Source organism: Sminthopsis crassicaudata, chromosome 3 (assembly GCF_048593235.1).
Source record: "Sminthopsis crassicaudata isolate SCR6 chromosome 3, ASM4859323v1, whole genome shotgun sequence".
Taxonomy (NCBI): Eukaryota; Metazoa; Chordata; class Mammalia; order Dasyuromorphia; family Dasyuridae; genus Sminthopsis; species Sminthopsis crassicaudata.
Genome location: NC_133619.1, coordinates 616,238,388 through 616,259,308, shown reverse-complemented (window position 1 = coordinate 616,259,308; position 20,921 = coordinate 616,238,388). Strand labels below are relative to the sequence as shown.

The 20,921-nt window shown below is 40.3% G+C and overlaps 1 protein-coding gene across 2 annotated transcripts; it reads left to right on the top strand.

The window, feature by feature from the left end:
• The first annotated feature begins 1,253 nt into the window (after window positions 1-1,253).
• Window positions 1,254-9,931, top strand: TMEM82 (transmembrane protein 82). 2 transcript variants are annotated; one of them, XM_074306183.1, is made up of 6 exons: window positions 1,254-1,384; window positions 2,255-2,327; window positions 2,688-2,862; window positions 3,931-4,348; window positions 5,513-5,700; window positions 8,619-9,931. In XM_074306183.1, exons 1-6 carry the CDS (start codon window positions 1,306-1,308, stop codon window positions 8,712-8,714), a joined length of 1,029 nt encoding a protein of 342 aa, XP_074162284.1. In that variant the 5' UTR covers window positions 1,254-1,305; the 3' UTR covers window positions 8,715-9,931. The 2 variants fall into 2 exon arrangements, with proteins under 2 accessions (XP_074162284.1, XP_074162285.1); XM_074306184.1 differs by having other exon boundaries at window positions 1,262-1,384; window positions 5,516-5,700; window positions 8,619-9,128.
• The last annotated feature ends 10,990 nt before the right edge of the window (window positions 9,932-20,921 follow it).

Genomic DNA, 20,921 nt, shown 5'->3' with positions numbered 1-20,921 from the left:
CCATTTCAAAGAGAATGGAGGGTCTTGTTCATGGAACTTCCACTGGATCCAAGAATATATATATGAAGGACTTTGAATGGCAAGCAGATTTTTAAAAATTTATTCATTTTGAACTTAATTGCAAAAAGATCAAAAAGAAGGAGAACATTTTATTGCATATAGCACAATATAAAAAAAAGAATTCATTATGAAACCATGAGTTTCCATTTCACACTTCTTGGTTGGGAGGTAATGGCCTGGAAGGATGTTGTTTTCTTTGACAATAATATAAAAGTTAGGAGGGAAAGATGAGTTTAGAGGGGGAATAATGAGTTCTGTTTGGTCACATTGAGATTCAGCAAAGGAGATAGAGAAGGAGCATTCAGAGAGATAGGAGAAGAACCAGGGGAACATGGTGTCCTGAAACTTAGAGAGAAAAGAGTATCAAGAAGGAGAGAGATTAACACTTCCTAGTTGTGTGACCCTGGGCAAGTCACTTAACCCCAGCCTCAGGGGGGGGGGGCAGAAAAGAAGAAGGAGAGAGATAGACAGTGTCAAAGACTTCTGAGAAGTCAAGGAGAAGCACCAGTTCTGAAGTCAGGAGGACCTGAGTTCAAATCCGAACTCAGACACTTAACACTTTCTGGCTGTGTGATCCTGGGCAAGTCACTTAACTCCAATTGCCTCAGGAAAAAAAAAAAAAAAAAAAAAAGACTAGACCTGACAGAAGGGGCAGGCCATTGGAGGAAACCAATGAAGTAGAACAGCTTAAACAGAGGGGTTAGACTTGGTAAACTCCTTGCCTTTTTGCTTAAAAAAACTTGACCCTGATTTCTCTTGGGGTCAGAGCCTGTGGAGCCTTTAAGGCTCCAAATCTCTAGTTCTTTCCAAGGCTCCCGGACTCCTGGCTCACAGCCCTAGCTGGCTCAGTGGCCATTTAGGGGACGGTAAAGGAGTACAAGAGTCTGTTTGGAAGCCAACCTCTCCTAGGCGTGCTGGATGGGACTAAAGTCCAGCTGGGATGGGGTGCAGAGGTCCACCATTAGCTCAGGAAATCTAGGAAGGGAAAAGGGGATCTCCCCAAGAAGGAGGCAGGTCCTGGCCCCTGGTTCAGCTCCCCTTTTGCTCATCTTGCCTCGTCCCAGGTCAGCTGGATAATTATTCACAAAGCTCATAGGCAGGCACTCTCCTCTCCCTTCCTCTTATCAGCTCTAACCACCTTTGGCCCAGGTGACGTCGGCCCCGCCCCTTTCCTGCCTCCCTCCCCCCAGCTTGCCGGGGCGGCAGGGTCTGAGTTCCTGGCGCTGCTCCCCTTCTTCTCCCACCATGTTTTCCCTCACCTCCTGGCTCCCCTCACTGCCCTCTATGGACTGGGGCTCCAGCTTACTGGATTCCTTCTTGCAAGGTTAGTCACTGGTGATGTCCCATCCCCCCCTTTCCCACTTCCCCTCCCCCCGGGGTCTACCCTAGCTATCTGGCTGCTTAGGGGTCCTCCCCAATCCCCCTGGGCCCTCTGGGCCATTCTTTCTCCTCTCTGTGTCTGCTAGATCCCCCCCCTGAATATCCCTCCCCATCTCTCTGGGATCCCTGAATAATTGAAAGTTTCTTCACCTATTTTGTGGCACTTGGTGAAGCCTATGGACCCCTTCTCAAAAGAATGCTTTGAAATATCCCAAACAAAATGCACAGGATCACAAAGGATACAACTTTATTTCAAGGCAGTTACTTAAAAGCTCATGAACTCCAAGTTAAGAACCACTTATTAAAGCTACTGAAGCTCCCTGGGGTGCCTTCTGTGTGCCTCTCCCTAATGTTTCCCCTCTGCCTATGTTGATCTTTTTTGGTTCCTCTCACCTAACTCCATGATCCCTCCACATCTCCCTAGAGTTCCTTCCTTTGTCTACAACTCCAGAGCCGCCCTCCCCGCCCCCTGCCAATCCCTCTGAATCTTCCTAAGGTCCTACTATGTCTCTCAGCTTCCCAGGGTCCTCTGAGCTGCACCTCCTCCAGCCTTTCCCCATCTCCTTCCTGGATCCCCCTGTCCCAACCCAATCCCTGGTCCTGAATCTCTTCCCCACTCCCAGAGGCAAGTTTCCTTCCCCCCCCCGCTGCCCCCTCTTTGCCTTGTCCTTTTCCCCATAGATTCCCCCCCAAAGTCCCATCTCCCTCCTCCTCCACCTTTCTGTCTTGCTCACTCCTTCCCTGAAATCCCTTCTTCCCTTCCCCTTGGGGAACTTCTTGGGGCTGAATGGCACTGTTGTCTCCCCTATCTCAGGCCTGATTGGAGCCTGTGGAGTCTCTGTCCTTGGCAGCTTCCTGAAAATCTATTTCTTCATCTATTGTGTGAAGTGAGTGACCCGTTCTTTGATTCCCTCTTCCTCTCTCTGGGCACTGAGGGCCAGGTGGGGCTGAGGTAGAAGGAATCCTAGGGGCACTGGGCAGCCCTGGCTTGTTCAGTAGCTGTACAGCCCAGGAAAGATGTGAACTCTTGGGTTTCTATATGGGCTCCAGATTTTCCCTTTTTAAAAATCAAGTGCTTTTTCCAAGGGGTCCCATGGTCCTTCTGAGTGCTCCCTGGGCTGTCGGTTGATCTGCGACTATTCTCCTATTGACATTCTGAGCTTCAAAGGCTCTGATTGTCTGATGTTCTGGGGGGTTATGGGATAGGGGAGACCTAATGATTGAGCTCTGCCTTGGTCCCTTCACAGTGATCCCAAAAAAGAGAAGGAAAAACTATATCTGCTTACCCAATGGCGTGTGCTGGAGCCCCTGCACCTCATGGGGCTGACAGCCTTCCTCACTGTGGTTGGGGACCGAGTGGCTGCCCTTGTGGTTCTGGAGTTCTCACTCCGGGCTGTCTCTATGCTGCTAAGTTTGAACAAGGTGAGATCAGGGGGCAGGGGTGGGGGGGCCTTCCCCACTACTGTCAGTGACCACACTATAGGCCCTGTAGTGTGAAAGGCATTAAAGGGGCAGGGGAAGGATGGGAGAGTCCTATATGGGCTCCAGATTTTGCATACCCTTTAATCCTCAAGGGCAGGCAATAGTAGAGAGAATAAACAGAGATATTAAGACACTCCTCCAAAAAACAAAAGAAAGGGGGAGCCACGGGTAACCCTAGAGAACTTCTAAATTTAGTTCTCTATACCATTAATTTTTTAATTTTTGACAAAGATGCACTGGCTCCGGTAGACAGGTTTTATAACCCACCGGAAGGGCAGTGTCCAGTGCGAGCAGCTCCACTGTCCTTAGATAATTGCCAGGTGATGTAGAGAGACCCAGAAAGTGGTGAATGGAAGGGACCAGATAGGTTAACTGCTTGGGGGAGAGGGTTTGCTTGTATCTCCACATCCCATGGTCCTTCTGAATACTCCATGGGCTGTCAGTTGACCTGGGACCTGAGCTTTCTCCTACTGATAGCTTTCAGGGGTCCAAGCCCATCACTGGAGACTTGGATCGAGCCTGACCCTTTAGGAAAAGGCATGAAGGCCAGGTCCTGGGAGCTGACCACACTGTAACTGGTGGGGTCATCACTGACCTGGATGCGAGGAGTCAGTCTCCTGGGCTATGGTGCAGAGGGCACTCCTGGTTATATAAAAGATGTCTCACTTGCGGATTTGGGGTAGAGGGATTGAATTCCTAAATGGGAGAGGGCCGCGAAGTGAGGAGGTTGTCTAGTTCTGGCTCTGCTTTAAGTTCTGTGATCCTGGGGGTCAGTTTCTCCATACATACACTGAAGAGGTTGGATTAGTTTATTTCTAAAGGACCTGCACCCTCCAATATTGTACCTTCCAAGGTCCTTCCCTTGGGGAGCATTCTGAGATTTTGAGTTCTAAGATTCTTTGTTTTTTATGGGCTTAAATATGTGAGACACTCAGATATCTCAGATGTACCATAGGATGAGACTTAATGGAGGACTGGCCCCCGCCTTCTCCCTCCCTCCATCTCCAGAGCCTGCTGGTCCCTGAGCTTCTCCAGCTGTTCCTTCTGTGCCAATATTCCCTGGGCTGTGGCCTGACCTGCAGCCTGAGCTTCCTGCTGGAGGGGGCCCCACACCAGACTCTCAACTTGCTGCTCAGTCTGGGACTGGCCGGACTTCTGGCAAGTGGGGCCCGGCGCCTTTACAGCCATATCTGCCGCCTCTACGAACTGCACAGCCAGGAGCACTACTGTGGGGCCTGCCTGACCCTGCTGGCCAAGTGGCAGGATCTCCCCACGCTGCTGGGCCGTGCGCTGCGTGTGGCCTTCCTAGTGGGTGACGTGGCAGCCGTGGCCCTCATCAACCGTGACTTCCTGTCCACTTCAGAGGCCGTGCGCTTCTGGACTCCGCTTACCATCTGCTATGTCCTGCTGGTCATATACATGCAAGGTGAGGGGGCCAGGGAAGAAGGTAAACTAGGAAATGGAGGTTCCAGCAACCGCTGGGTTTGTGGCCGTAAGAGGGGGAGATTCAAGCACCATGAAGAATTGGGGAGGGGGTTTTCTGAGGGAACTCCCCAGGAAGGGAACCTTGAAAGGCAAGGAGCAGCAGAAGGGAATGGCCAGGTCTGGGGAATAAGGTGAGGCCACGAAAGGGGGAAACTTGGGAAGCTGTCTCCTCTATAGAACAATCATAATCATATCCTTTTATATCCCTTTAAGCTTTACATAGGGAACATTAGTAATAATATTATTATTTATAGCTATCATTTTAATAGCGCTTTAAAGTTTATAAAGCATTATCTTCATAATATTCCTGTGAGGGAGGAACTATTGTTCATCTCTGTTTTACAGATGAGGAAACTGAGGCAGGCTGCGATTAAGTGACTTGGTCAGAGTCGCACAACTAATAAGTGTCTGAGACAGGATTTGAACTCCTGACTCTTCTGAAGTGCAGCTCCCAAAAATTAGGAACTGGAACTGAGAGGTTCTAAGATATAAAGTAGTGGTTCTCAAACTCGGGATCTCTTCACACTTAGAAGGTATTCAGGAGCTCTCAAAGATCTCTTATTATATTATATATTATTAATTATGTAAATTGAACTCCTGACTCTGAGTCCAGCGTTTCACCCACTGAGCTACCTGGCTGCCTAGAGAGAAGTGACAGTGGATGCTAACCACAGAGTGATGGAGCATGGGATAATGTTTCCTTAGAGAGGAGACCAAGCAGTCTATAAAATGGGCTATGCTCTATGAATAATATCTCTAGCTAGCTATCTATCTAAAATATATCAACAATAGCTCCTACCTCCCAGATTTGTTGCCCAGGTTGGAGAAGACCATTAAAGTATTCTGCAAATAAATCTTAAAACGTTTTAGACGTTTTAGCCATTACTACTTTTGTGGGAGGATAATATAGAGAAGGTGACTCCTTTCTATGGTTGGAAGCCATGGGAGAGAGGAAGATGAGGGAAGAAGGAGGGGAAAGCAAAAGGGATTGAATGAGGAAGTCACTAGGTGAGTGTGGAAACCTGGGGGGTCACAAAGTGAAGCGGGGAGAAGGGTGAGGGGGTCCCAGTTGGGACAGACAGTCACAACTGTGCCTTTCACACAGAAGAACAGCGACATCATCCAAATATGAGGATCCATTACCAGACGGTATTTGTGCGAATGGGCGGTCTCTTTATCCTCCTGCTGACCGTCGGCCGCTGGCTGGACCTCATGGGTATCTTTGTCTCTCTCTTTGGGGAGCTCTGGTGCCTGGCTGGTTCTCGACTCCTTCTTGACCTCTGTCAGAATCAGGTAGGACCTGGGATACCACCCCTCCTCCAAAATCCTTCCATAGTGTTCCCCATACTGATGATCGGGGGGGGGGGTAGATGAGGAATCCAGGACACTAAGTTTGGGGCAAGAGAAGGCCGTCAGGAGAACAGTGTGATATGCTTAGCAATGTTCCCCTGAACCCTGCAACTCCCAAGAATTAGGAGCTGGAACTGAGAGGTTCTAGGATTTAAACATTATATCTAGGATATAAAGCAGTGGTTCTCAAATTCAGGATCTTTTTACCCACTTAAAAATTATTCAGGACTTTTCAAAGATCTTTTAATTATATTATATATTTATAATTATTACAATGATTCTATTATATAATAATTATTATTAATAGATTAGATAATATATTATTATATCTATTTATACTTCCTATATGAGAAATCAGTCCAGTAGTATTAGTATTATTATCTTAGTATAATTGTTGTTGTTATTTAGTTGTTGCAGTTATGTCTGATGCTTGGTGACCCCATTTGGAATTTTCTTGGCAGAGACAACAGCCTGGTTTGCCATTTTTTTCTCTAGCTCATTTTACGAGAAGGAAATTGAGGCAAACAGGTTGAAGTGACTGGTCCAGGGTCACAAGGCTAGAAAGTATTTGAGGCTGAATTTGAAGTCAGGATTTCCTGACTCTAGGCCCTGTGCTCTATCCATTGTCCCATCCAGCTGTCCCTAGGCATTTTGTACATAAGACCTGATTTAACCCTCACATTAACCCACTGAAGTAGCTGTATCATCAACCCCATTTAGCAGATGGGAAAATTGTTAACCTTGGAGAGATAAAGTGACTTGTGAAGGGTCCCACAGCTAGTATCTGATGTAGAATTTAAGGTCCAGGTTTTCTTCCTGGGATCTGTGTATCCAGCTTACTAGACATTTCTCAAATCTTTAAAAGGTTTTTGTTTTTCTCCACCCAGTCCCTGGCCCTGCCCAGCTCTAAAAACTTGATTGGGCTGCTTTGGCTACCAGAGACTTCACAGGATCAATCATGAATTGGAAGGGAATTTAAAGCTCATCAGGTCCAACCTCCTAATTATATAGATGAAAAAAAGAAGAGGTTGAATGACTTACCCTAGAATATAAGTTTTTTTTTTCATTTTTTTTTTTTACTATTCTTTCTTTCTTATTTTTCTTTTAGAGCACCAGCCCTGAAGTCAGGAAGACCTGAATTCAAATCTGGCCTCAGACATTTAACACTTCCCAGCCCTGTGACCCTGGGCAAGTCACTTAACCCCACTTGCCTGAGCAAAAAAAAAAAGAAGAAGAAGAAGAAGAAGAAGAAGAAGAAGAAGAAGAAGAAGAAGAAGAAGAAGAAGAAGAAGAAGAAGAAGAAGAAGAAGAAGAAGAAGAAGAAGAAGAAGAAGAAGAAGAAGAAGAAGAAGAAGAAGAAGAAGAAGAAGAAGAAGAAGAAGAAGAAGAAAAGTAATATGATACTCATTATAAATGTGAAATCATACAAAACACATTTCCATCTTAGTCATGTTGTACTAATGAGTGTCTGATTTGAACCCAAGGTCCGGAATTGTATCCATTACACCTTCTTGATGAGGAAGACTGTGACATCAAGGAGATGGTGCTATGACATGCAAGTGAATTGGATTTAAGTGAGGGAGGGCTGTGCAAAGTCACCTGCTTTACTCTCCCCTCCCAAGCCATCTGGTTCTAGTGGCCAGATCTAGATCACGATGGCTGGAGATGGCTGAATTTTGATGGCCCTGGATGCAGTGGGAGAGCTTGGCCTTTTAAAGCTTAAGTCTTCAACAGGTCTCAGTTTGATTGAGGCAACATCCATTCAGTGATTAAGCCTGGGTCGCAATTGAGACAAAGATTCTCTTCTTTCACTTAGTCAAAAACAAAAACCCTATAATGCTTCCTCAGCATCCTCAGGGTCCTGTGGCTAAGAATCAGCCTCTCAGAGTGGGTAGAGCACCTGACCCAGAGTAAGGGGATCTGGGCTCAGATCCCACTTCAGAGACTTGGGAGCTTTGAGACTTTGGCCAAGTTGTTGAACCTTAGCTTCCTCACTTGTAGAATGGGAATTAGTAATAGCACCTACCTACCAGGCAGATCAGGGCTGAGCCTGCAGTCAGGAAGGCCTGAGTTCAAATCTGGTCTTTGACTCTCACTTGTTGTGTCTCTGGATTAAGTCATTTCACATTTGTCTGCATTAATTCACTGGACAAGGAAATGGCAAACTCCAGTATCTTTGCCAAGAAAATTTCATATTAAAAAAAAAAAAGCCAGAAAGGCCTGGAGAGACTTACATGAACTGATGTTAAGTGAAGTGAATAGAACCAAGAGAACAGGACACAACAAGATGTGTGATGATCAATTGTAATGGACATGGCTCTTTTCAACAATGAGGTGATTTAAGGCAATTCCAATAGCCTTGTGATAGAGAGAGCCATCTACATCCAGGGAGAGGACTATTGGGGACTGAATATGGATCACAAAAAATATTTTAATCTTTTCTTGTTATTATTGTTTGCTTGCTTTTTGTTTTCTTTCTCACTTTTTTTCTTTTTGATATTATTTTTCTTGTGCAATATGATAATTGTGAAAATATGTTTAGAAGAATTGCACATATTCAATCTATATTGTATTACTTGTCTAGGAGTGGGGAGGAGGGAGGGAAAAATTTGGAACACAATATTTTGCAAGGGTGAATTTTGAAATCTGTTTCTGCATAGATAAGAAAAGAGGAAAGAAAAAAAAATTCCATAGAGTCAAGTAGACTTGGACAGAACTGAACAACAACCTACCTTTCTGGATGTTTATAAGACTTAAATGAGATAGTAGATTGTAAAGTTCTTTGTTCTCTATATTTTAACTGTTGTTATTACTAACATTAAGGAGAACTGTTTGTCTCTCATTCATTCTCTCTTGCTCAGGATCTCTCCAGCAAATCTTCTATGGCAGCATTGAATCAGGCAAAGCCAAAAGGCCAACCTCAACCCCACCTCTCCAAAGAAAAAGCCCATTCCTAAGACCAGAGTGGCAGAAATATGGACTCTTCTAGGATCTGGAACACAACAAGGACTCATCTGCTGTTGGAGAGGTCTTGGAAAGATGGAACTGGAAACTTAGCTCTGCTAGGGACGGGATCACCCTAGGACCTTCTGTCTGGTCCAGTTCTGTTGGCTTGCAGAAAAAACTCCTGGGAAATGGCAGAGTTTCCAAATCAGAGCCACGCCGAACAAAATGGAGAGATAGTCCAGCTCAAATTTGTATTATGGTTCTTGAACCAAAGTTAAGCTGCTGATCTTATCTTCTGTTTACCCCCTTGGGAGGAAGGAACTGGGGAGCTGATAGTCCTTGGTGGTTGGAAGGTCCTGTACTGCTCCTTCTTTGCCTTCTCTTCCCTGTCCCATAAGAAATAAAATATTAAGAACCTTCCCATAGTGCATTACCACAGAGCTCTTTCCAACTCAAATGTTCTTAGAGGTAGCCTAGTCCCAAATAGGGAAACCAAAGTCCAAGATTACATGGCCAATAATGAAAGAGTAGAATTCAGGACCTGGTTGTGGAGAGAGAGGAGCTGAAACTGGAAGGGAAGATCCTGGCCCAGAAATGTATCAGTAATGATGAGTTGGTAAGGTCTGAGGATAGAAGTCGTTTACAATATACCCAATCTGTGGAGAATACAGTTGAATCTCCGAAGTAGATAATCCCCATGTGGCTCCCTATTCCAACCTGAATAAAAATTGCTTTTATATCTTGGACAAGTAATAATCCAGCTTTCACTTGAAGACCTCTAGGAAAGAAGAATTCACCCCATCTTGAGATAGTTCCTTCTGCTCTGGGATAGTTGTTATTCCCAGGAAATCTTCCAATTCCCTTTGCCATTTCCACCCGCCGAGTCCTGTTCTGCCCTGTGGGTCCAAGTGAACCAATTATAAGGAAAAGTTCCATGATGGTACCAGCTGTTCCAAAGGGGGATGGGGTGGGCCTCAGGAGGAAATGGGGTTCAGTCTCTCTAGAAGACTCAAGGTCAGGCCATCTGATTGGCTCTTTGTCCAGTAGGTTATAGAAGGAATTCTTAGACTAAGAAACCAGCAAAGAAAGACCCTAGCATCTCTGAGAATTGTCATTCTGTAAAGTCAAATCCCTCTTCCAAAGGACAGCCTTTCAAATGCTTAAAGAGCATGTTCTCTTTCCTTGAATTTTCCTTTTGTAAGACTAAATATTACCAGTTTTTTAAAACTATTTCTCTTGTGTCGTGGATCTTTTTCCATCCACATCCATATTTATGCTTGACACATGCACACACAGTTCTCTGGATGGGATCTGACAAGGGTCAACAGCATGGTGGCTCTCACCTCCCTAGTCCTGGACACCATTCCTCACTGCAGACTGAGCTCCTATTTTTGCCACTGTGACACACTGTTGATCCATTGACTGACTTAAGGAACTGAGGTTTGGTTCAATTGGGGAAATGAAACTTATTTTGGGAGAGTGAGGCAATTGGGATTAAGTGACTTGCCCAGGGTCACACAACTAGTAAGTGTTAAGTGTCTGAGGCTGGAACTCCTGACTTCAGTGCCAGTTGCACCACCTAGCTGGGAGATGAAACTTAAGACACATCAAAAGTGAATATTTGTACCCTTCTCTGTGAGTAATCAAGCCCTAATCTGGTGGCAAAATATTTAAAACCGGCAGCAAGCAGAACCAGGACTATCATTGAGTCAGACAGAAAAACACCTTGGGCACAATTAAAGATGTCTATTTATATTCACTTTTTTAAGGATTTTTTTTTTCCTGATTTAAGAATGGGGAAGCAATGAGTCTGAATGAGTGGAGTTCTGGTCTGAGACTCAGCTACTTGTGTTTCAATCCAGCCTCTGATACACTCTGTGGACAAGTCATTTAACCTCTCAAGGCTCCAGGCATTTCTCTAAGACCATAAATTGTGAAGATGGTGCCAATCTGCATCGGTAGAGAGTTGTTGCTCCTATAGGACTTAGCAAAATCACTGGTCCAGCTTCTATATCCTAATTTTTTGTATCGATTTTTTATTTTTAATAGTATTTGATTTTTTCTTAATTAAATATCAAGACAATTTTTAGCATTCATTTTTTTACAAGATTTTGAGCTACAGATTTTTATTCCTCCCTCTCTCCCCTTCCTTTTTTCCTAAAATGGTAGGCAATTTGATATAAGTTATACACATGTTATCATGTAAAACATTTCTGTATTAGTCACAGTTGTGAAAGAAGAAACAGATCAAAGCGGGGTGGGGGGGCGTGAAAAAGAATAAATAAAGTAATATGCTTGGATCTGCATTCAAAGTCCATCAGTTCTTTATCTAGACGTGGATAGCATTTTCCTTTGTCTTAGGATCACTGGGTTGCTGAGGACATCACACAATGTTGCTGTTACTGTGTAAAATGTTTTCCTGGTTTTGCTTATTTCATTTTGCATCAGTTTATATACAGGTCTTTCCAGGTTTTATCTAGGTTTTCCAGTTTATGTACAGGTTTTTCTGAAACCATTTCTGATAGCACAGTAGTATTCCCTTACATTCATATACCACAGCTGCTTCAACCATTCCCCAATTGATGGATATATCCTCAATTTCCAATGTTTTGCCACTACAAAAATATTTTTACATATGTAGATCCTTTTCCCTTTTGATCTCTTTCGGATACAGACCTAGTAGGTGTTAGTATTACCAGGTGAGAACTCAGGTTGTCTGGACAGTGACAAGGTGAGAACTCAGGTTGACTTGACAGTTCTCTGGCTCAGACCTTTGGTTTGGGCCTTTAAAGGGAGTTTACACCTTAGGAATTCTAGGAGGAGCAAGCTCATTGGTTGAAGTGGTTCTTCCCAGAAGCCTTTGCATTATCCCACGCCCATTCTCTGGGAGGATAAAAAGAGGCAACATTGAGCCTGGAGAGCAGTCTGGATTGAGGAAGGACAAAAGCTGGAAGAGATTCAGAGCCAGGATTCAGGAAGAAGAAGAGGCTGGCTGAAGGCTCCAGAAGCCTCCCAAGAAACCTGCTCATAGAGGAAAAGATTATACAGAAAAGAAACCTCCTCCCAGAGAAGGATTACAACTGAGAGACATCAGAACTTTACAAGTAGGAATATTGCTGGGTCAAAGGGTATTCCCAGTTTGGTTGCCCTTTGGGCAGAGTTCCAAATTGCTTTCCAGAATAATTGGATCAATTCACATCTCCAATAACCATGAGTTAGTGTCACAATTTCCCCACATTCTCTCCAACAATTTTTTGTTTCATATCAGTCAATCTGATAGATGTAAGGTAGTAGCTTAGAATTATTTTAACTTGCACTTCTCTCATAAAATTGATGTTAAATACTTCTTCATATCCCTATAAGTAGCTTTGATTTTTTTTTTTCAGCTGAAAACTATTCATATCTTTTGACCATTTATCAATTGGGAAATGGCCTGTATTCTTATAAATTTGACTTCAGTTCTCTATCTAGGAGGATTCTGATTTTTGAGCCAGTCTGCCATCTACTTCCATTTTATGGGAGAGTTCATCCCATTCATATTCGCAATTAAGATAACTAAGAGTGCATATCCTTCCATCCTAGTTTTCTACCCATTTGTTATCTCTCTTCTTTCACCCTTTCCTTCCTTGACAAGGTTTTGCTTCGGTCTACTGCCTCCCCTGGTCTTTCCTCTCTTGGGTCATTCCCTCTCACTCCCATTTCCACTTATTTAATTTCCTCCCCTCCTTTTCTGCTGAGCAAGACAGATTTCTATATTCAACTGAACCAAGAGTGATATAAGGTTCAAGCAATGTCCATTGCCCAGTGCTCATCACCTGCCCTCCAATCTTTTCTTCCATTGTGCCCCTTCACTCTTACTCCTTTCTTTTCCTTTAGTACCCAGTGTACTCTTCTTCCTCATCTCTTAATTATTTTTATGGCATTCCCTCAAATTCACCTTATACCTGTACTCTCTAGCTGTACTATTAGTGGAACAATTTTAAAGAATTATGATATCATCTTGGACAGAAGCAGTTCAGTTCCATTAAATACCTTGTTTTCTTTCCCCCTTTTTATCTTTTTAGACTTTTCTTGGGTTTTGATATTAGAGATCAATTTTTTTGTTCAATTCTGATCTTCTCTTTATGAAAGCTTGAAATCCTTCTGAATATTTCTGAATATCCTTCTGAATGAATATTTTTTCCTCTTGAAGTATTATGCTTACTTTCACTGGGTCGGTGATACTTGGTTGTAGAACCAGTTCCTTTGACTTCCAGAATTTCATTTTCTATGACCTGTGATTTGTTTGATTTTGTAGCTCTTAAATCCTGTGCAATCCTGATTGTGACTCGCTGATAGATGAATTATTTCTTTCTCATTACTTGCAGTATTTTTCTCCCTGACATGATAGTTTTTTTTAAGCTTTTTATTTTCAAAACATATGCATAAATTTGGACCTGTGCTCAAAGGGCTATCAAAATGTGCCTACCCTTTGATCCAGTAGTATTACTATTGGGCTTATATCCCACAGAGATCTTAAAAGAGGGAACGGGAACCACATATGCAAGAATGTTTGTAGCAGGCCTTTCTGTAGTGGCAAGGAACTGGAAACTGAGTGGATGCCCATCAATTAGAGAATGGCTGAATAGGTAATGGGATATGAGTGTTATGGAATATTATTGTTCTGTAAGAAATGATCAGCAAGATGATTTCAAAGAGGCCTGGAGACACTTAAAGGAACTAATGCTGAGTGAAATGAGCAGAACCAGGAGATTCTTGTACATGGCATTACAACATTATACAACGATTAATTCTGATGGATGTGGCTGTTTTCAACAATGAGATGATCCAGGCCAATTCTAAAGATCTTGTGACAAAGACAGCCATCTACACCCAGAGAGAGCACTGTGGGAACTGAGTATGGATTACAACATAGCATTTTCCTTCTTTTTGCTGTTATTTAATTTCACTTTCTCTCTCTCTCTCTCTCTCTCTCTCTCTCTCTCTCTCTCTCTCTCTCTCTCTCTCTTTTTGATTTGATTTTCCTTGTGCAGCAAAATAATTGCATAAATATATATGCATATATTGGATTTAACATATATTTTTTACCATGTTTAACATAGATTATATATCTTTCCATCTAGAGGAGGGAATAGGGAGAAAGGGAAGAAAAAATTGAACACAAGGTTTTGCAAAAGTTAATGTTGAAAAATTGTCCATGTATATGTTTTGAAAATTAAAAAAATTTAATAAAGAAAAAACAAATTTAGCACTACTGTCTATCTACTCAGGTTACTTATACTTTCGGAATCTAATACTTAACGTGCAACAAGAAAATTGGATTTGCACACATATGTTGTATCTAGCTTATATTGTAACACATGTAAAATGTATGGGATTGCCTGTCATCTAGGGGAGGAAGTAAAGGGAGGGAGGGGAAAATTTGGAAAAATGAATACAAGGGATAATGTTATTTAAAAATTACTCATGCATATATACTGTCAAAAATTTATAATTATAAATTTTTAAAAATTACAATAAATTTTGTTCCTTTGTGAATTTAATTTATGAAAAATTAAACATAAATTTTGCACCATTTTAAAATATGCAAAATTTTCAACATTCACCCTTGCAAAACCTTGTGTTTCAGGATTTTTCCTTCCCTTCTCCCCACACCTTCCCCAAGAGAACATGTAATCCAATATATGTTAAACTCATGCAATTCTTTTATACATATTTCCACAATTAACTTGCTGCACAAGAAAAATCAGCTCAAAAAGGGAAAGAATGAGAAAGAAAACAAAATGCAAGCAAACAATAATAAAAAAGAGTGAAAATGCTATGTTGTAATACACACTCAGTTCCCACAGTCTTCTCTCTGGGTGCAGATGGCTCTCTTCATCACAAGATCATTGGAATTGGCCTGAATCATCTCAAAATAGAAAATAGCCACTTTTGTCACATTTGATCTTGCTGTTATTGTTTACAATGTCCTCATTCTACTCACTTCATTTAGCATCAGTTCATATAAGTCTCTTCAGGCCTCTCTGAAATCATCTTGCTGATTATTTTTAACAGAAAATAATACTATAACATTCATATACCATAATTTATTTAAATATTCTCCAACTGATGGGCATCCATTCAGCTTCCAATTTTTTGCCACTACAAAAAGGGCTGCCACAAACATTTTGGCAATATAGGTCCTTTTCCCTTTTTTGTGATCTCTTTGGGATACAGACTCATTACATTGCTGGATCAAAGGTGATGCACAGTTTTATAGCCCTTTTTTGGGCATAGTTCCAAATTGCTCTCCAGAATGGTTGGATCAGTTCAAAACTCCACCAACAATGTATTAGTGTCCCAATTTTCCCACATCCCCTTCAACATTCATCATTGTTTCCCTGTCATCCTAGCCAATCTGAGAAGAGTGAAGTGGTATCTCAGAGTTGTCTTAATTTGCATTTCTCTGATCAATAGTGATTTAGAGCACCTTTTCAAATGACTAAAAATGGTTTCAATTTCTTCATCTGAAAATTATCTTAATATCTTTTGACCATTTATCAATTGGAGAATGGCTTAAATTCTCATAAATTTGAGTTAATTCTCTGCATATTTTTGAAATGAGGCCTTTATCAGAACCCTTGAATATATAAATGTTTTCACAGTTTATTGCTTCAGCCTTGAATTAAAATTCTTTCTCAACCACTCAGTCACTTTCAGTCTTAGTTTCTTTCTTTGTAAAATGAAGGGATTTGTTTTAGCGGCTTCAGATGCCCCTGCTTGCATGTAAATCTATGATCTGATGGATATGCCGGTGAGGGATTCCTTGCTAAATCCTTTCCTGATTCAATCAGCTATTAGTCCCCTACATCCCTTACCCAAATTATCATGTATATTCATAATTTCTTTGCATGCCATTTCCCTGCAGTACAATATAAAATTTTTGAGGGCAGGGATTGTGTTTTGTTTTGTCTTTGTATCCCCAGTCAATCAATAATCAATAGTTAAACACCTACTATGTGCCCAACACTGTGGTGAGCATTGGGAATAATAATAAGAAGAAAGCAAAAATAGATCCTAATAGGGGGCAGCGAGGTGGCGTAATGGATAGAGCACCAGCTCTGAAGTCAGGAGGACCTGAGTTCAAATCTGGTCTCAGATACTTAACACTTCCTAGCTATGTGACCCTGGGAAAGTCACTTAACTCCAGCCTCAAAAAAAAAAAAAAAAAAATCCTAATATTAAGGAGTTCATCTTCTTTCCTTTTTAAAAATATTTTATTTTCTCCTAGTTACATGTAATGATAGATTCAAACATTTATTCAATAAAAATTTTGAGTTCAAAACTTTCTCCTTTCTTCACTTTCCCCCCTCCCTGAGAAGTTAAGCAATTTTATATAGATTATATATATTCAATCATCCAAAATATATTTCCATATTAGTCATATTGTAAAAGAAGATACAGACCCAAGAGGAAAAAACATGGAAAAAAAAAAGAAATTGAAGAAAAATATGCTTCAGTCTACATTCAGACACCATCAGTTCTTTCTCTGGAGGTAAAATTTTTTCATCATGAGTCTTTTGGAATTGTCTTGGTCAATGAATTGATGAAAACAACTAAGTCATTCTCAGGTGATCATTGTACAATATTGCTGTTGTTATGTATAATGTTCTCCTGGTTCTGCTCAATTAATTTTTCATCAATTTGTAAATCTTTACAGGTTTTTCTTAAATCAGCCATAATTTCTGCTCATAATTTCTTATATCACAGTAATATTTCATTTCAGAGCTCACATTCTTTTTTAAAAATGAATTTTGTGTTTTGACATCACTTTACTTTCCCCTAATATCACTCCATCCTGACCTCCAGTGAGCCTTCCCATATAACTAACAATATGTTTTCTTCTTTCATTTCTTTTTTTTAATAGTTTTTATTTACCAGATATATGCATGGGTAATTTTACAATGTTGACAATTGCCAAACCTTTTGTTCTAATTTTTCCTCTCCTTCCCCCTTTCCCCAGATGGCAGGTCAACCAATACATGTTAAATATGTTAAAGTATAAATTAAATACAACATATGTATACATATCCAAACAGTTGTTTTGCTGCACAAAAAGAATCGGACTTTGAAATAGTGTACAATTAGCCTGTGAAGGAAATCCAAAATGCAGGTGGACAAAAATAGAGGGATTTGGAATTCTGTGTAGTGGTTCATAATCATCTCCCAGAGTTCTTTCGTTGGGTGTAACTGGTTCAGTTCATTATTGCTCTATTGGAATAGATTTAACAACATTTTTTAAAGACAAAACAAAACAAAAAACAAAACCTAACAGAATAGATCAACACACTGAAAAAGTTTAGCTATAGGGGCAGCTAGGTGGCACAGTGGATAGAGCACCATCCTTGAATTCAGGAGGACCGGAGTTCAAATCTGGTCTCAGACACTTAACACTTCCTGGCTGTTTGACCCTGGGCAAGTCACTTAACCCCAGCCTCAGAAAAAAAAAAAAAGTTTAGACATGTGTGTCCTGTTCACTTATGAAGCTCCCACTTTTGCAAAGAATTGAGAGTATATTCACACATCCCTTCTTTTTTTAATTTAATTTTTTATTAAAGTTTTTTATTTATGTGTTGGTAATTTTTCAATATTGACCTTTGCAAAATCTTGTGTTCCAAATTTTCCCCTCCTTCCCCCCACCCCTCCCCTATATGGCAGGTAATCCAATACATGTTAAATATTTTAAAATACACATATCCCTTTTTGATTGTGTTTCTTTCTGTTTGCAATTCTGTAGTCATATATACATGATTTTCTTGGCCCTGCTTACTTCATTTTATATCAGTTTATATAATTCTTTCCACAGTTCTTTATATTCATCAAATCAGTAATTTCTTATGAAACTGTAATATTCCATTACATTCAGGTACCATAATTTCTTTAGCCTTTAATATTGACTAAATGGTACTAATATGGACCTTTGTAATTGACCTGAGCTTTATAGCCCTAAATACATCAATTTCATTTGCAGCCATGATACGTTTCCCATATTTATCTGCCTTTATTATTATTATTATTTTTCCTGAGGCAATTAGGATTAAATGACTTGCCCAGGTAGGAAGTGTCTGAGGTCACATTTGAACTCAGGTCCTCTTGACTTCAGGGCTGGTGCTCTATCCACTGCGCCACCTAGTGCCCACATTCATCATTCTTTATGACAATCCCCTTCACCCCTTTTCCTTTTCTGACATGGTTGCTGAAGAAGTGAAAGATATCTACCCAGGATAGAGGATCATTATATATTTGTCTTTATTTCATGGTTGCCATGGCAAAAATTCACCACCAAGTATCCAGAGTGCTGTTGATGGAACTAGTCCATGCCTGCTCAGGCTATCCCTTAAAAAGCAGACACAGGGAGCAGCTAGATGGCGCAGCCGCTAGACAAATGTCCAAATACTCCCGTAGCCTTTTCAGTTTGTGGTGTTCGTATTTCTTTGACTGATTGCAGAGATGCACCTCTGTGGAACTAGACAAACTCAAACTGTACATGTCCTAGGACTCCTAATTTTAGAAAAGTCTTATGTTTGAACTATTCCTTGTGTTTGGGAAAGCACTGGGCTAGAAAGTGCGTGGTAGGTGAACACTGTTGACTGTTCTGTTGCTTTACTTATCAATTGTTTGCTAAGGATAAGATAAGTATATGTTACTATCTGAGCATTTTCTGTAGTGAATGAACTTTATTTTGTCAAAGCCATGTGACTAGATTCACTGATATATGGCAAGTCCAAGAAAGAGGCAGGGTTTGGATATTAAGTGAGTTCAAAACTTGTACTAATTGGTGAAGTCCACAAATCCACACACCCCTTGACAATAAGTTAGTGCTTCCCAAGTAAAGTTAAATTGAGGGAGAGACTGTCTAAAAACAATGGGGAATGTAGAATGTAGAATTCATTCAACACTTTTATCCATTCAGGTGTATGGAAACCATCCCAAAACTAAACAAGATCTGTGTAAAACTTTTAATAATTCATTGATTCAGAATTGTCTATTTTCTCTCTTATGATCACCTCTAACCCTTATTTGATCAATTATTCTTCCTCTAGAATAGAGGAAGCTATTTTCTTTAAATTTTTTAGTGATGCAGTCCTTTTATATTTAAGTACATGCTCCTTTGGAACTTATTGTGGTCTATATGTAAAACATAATCACTTCCTTTCTGAATTTCTTGAAAGAAAGGATTTTTTTTTCTTCTTATCCCCAATGCTTAGTTTTAATAAGTGCTTCTTAGTTGCAAAAAACAAAAACAAACAAGAACAACAACAACAACAACAACAAACCATCTGTGAACCTCTAATTCCTCTGAATTTGTCTTACTGATTTATTTCATTTTTACATCATAAATTTCAGAATATATTTAAAGGTAGGCTGTGGTTTATCCTGGGTGTGAAAACTAGTGCTTTACTAGTACTAGTAGGTTTACTTTCTTTCCTTCAGAAATTCCATTCTTTTCGAGCAGGACTTTGTTTATTTCCCAGTCTTTCTCTGTGTTATCTCTTATCTCTGTGTTTTCTTGGGGGAAGGGATGCCCTCTCTCTCTCTTAAGTACACACTCTTTCCTCTGTTCTCTTTTGAAGTTAATCTTTCTTTAAGATGTAGCTCAGTTGAAAGTTCTCTCTCCCCTAAACTTATCTATTTATTTAGTGCTATACCAGACTCCCAAGAAACTATTTTAATGACCTAGAAAAAATAACAACAAAATTCATATGGAAGAACAAAAGGTCTAGAATTTCAAGGGAATTAATGGGAAAAAAAATCAAATGAAGGTGGCCTAGCTATATCTGACCAAAAACTATATTATAAAGCAGCAGTCACCAAAACCATTTGGTATTGGCTAAGAAATAGACTAGTTGATCAGTGGAATAGTTAGGTTCACAGGACAAGATAATGAATTAATATAGCAATCTAGTGTTTGACAAACCCAAAGATCCCAACTTTTGGGATAAGAATTCATTATTTGACAAAAACTATTGGGAAAACTGAAAATTAGTATGGCAGAAATTAGATATGAACCCACACTTAACATCATATACCAAGATAAGATCAAAATGGGTCCATGATTTAGGCATAAAGAATGAGATTAGGGGAACATAGGATAGTTTACCTCTCAGACTTGTGGAAGAGGAAGGAATTTGTGACCAAAGGAGAACTAGAGATCATTATTGATCACAAAATAGAAAATTTTGATTACATCAAATTAAAAAGCTTTTGTACAAACAAAACTAATGCAAACAAGATTAGAAGAGAAGTAACAAATTGGGAAAACATTTTTACAGTTAAAGGTTCTGATAAAGGCCTCATTTCCAAAATATATAGAGAAATGACTCTAATTTATAAGAAATCAAGCCATTCTCCAATTGATAAGTGGTCAAAGGATATGAACAGACAATTTTCAGATGATGAAATTGAAACTATTTCCACTCATATGAAAGAGTGTTCCAAATCACTACTGATCAGAGAAATGCAAATTAAGACAACTCTAAAATACCACTACTCACCTGTCAGATTGGCTAAGATGACTGGAAAAAATAATGATGAATGTTGGAGGGGATGTGGGAAAACTGGAACACTGAAGCATTGTTGGTGGACTTGTGAAAGAATCCAGCCATTCTAGAGAGCAATCTGGAATTATGCCCCAAAAGTTATCAAACTGTGCAAACCCTTTGACCCAGCCATACTACTACTGGGCTTATATCCCAAGGAAATACTAAAGAAGGGAAAGGGACCTGTATGTGCCAAAATGTTTGTGGCAGCCCTTTTTGTAGTGGCCAGTGGAAAATGAGTGGATGCTCATCAACTGGAGAATGGTTGGGTAAATTGTGGTATATGAATGTTATGGAATATTATTGCTCTGTAAGAAATGACCAGCAGGATGAATACATAGAGGCTTGGAGAGACTTACATGAACTGATCTGAGTGAAATGAGCAGAACCAGGAGATCATTATATACTTCAACAACAATACTGTATGAAGATGTGTTCTGATGGTAGTGGATATCTTCAACATAGAGAAGATCTAATTCAGTTCCAGTTGATCAATGATGGACAGAATCAGCTACACCCAGAAAAGGAACACTAGGAGTTGAGTGTAAACTGTTTGCACTATTGTCTTTCTACCCAGGTTACTTTTATCTTCTGAATCCAATTCTTACTGTGCAACAAGAAATTCGATTTTCACAC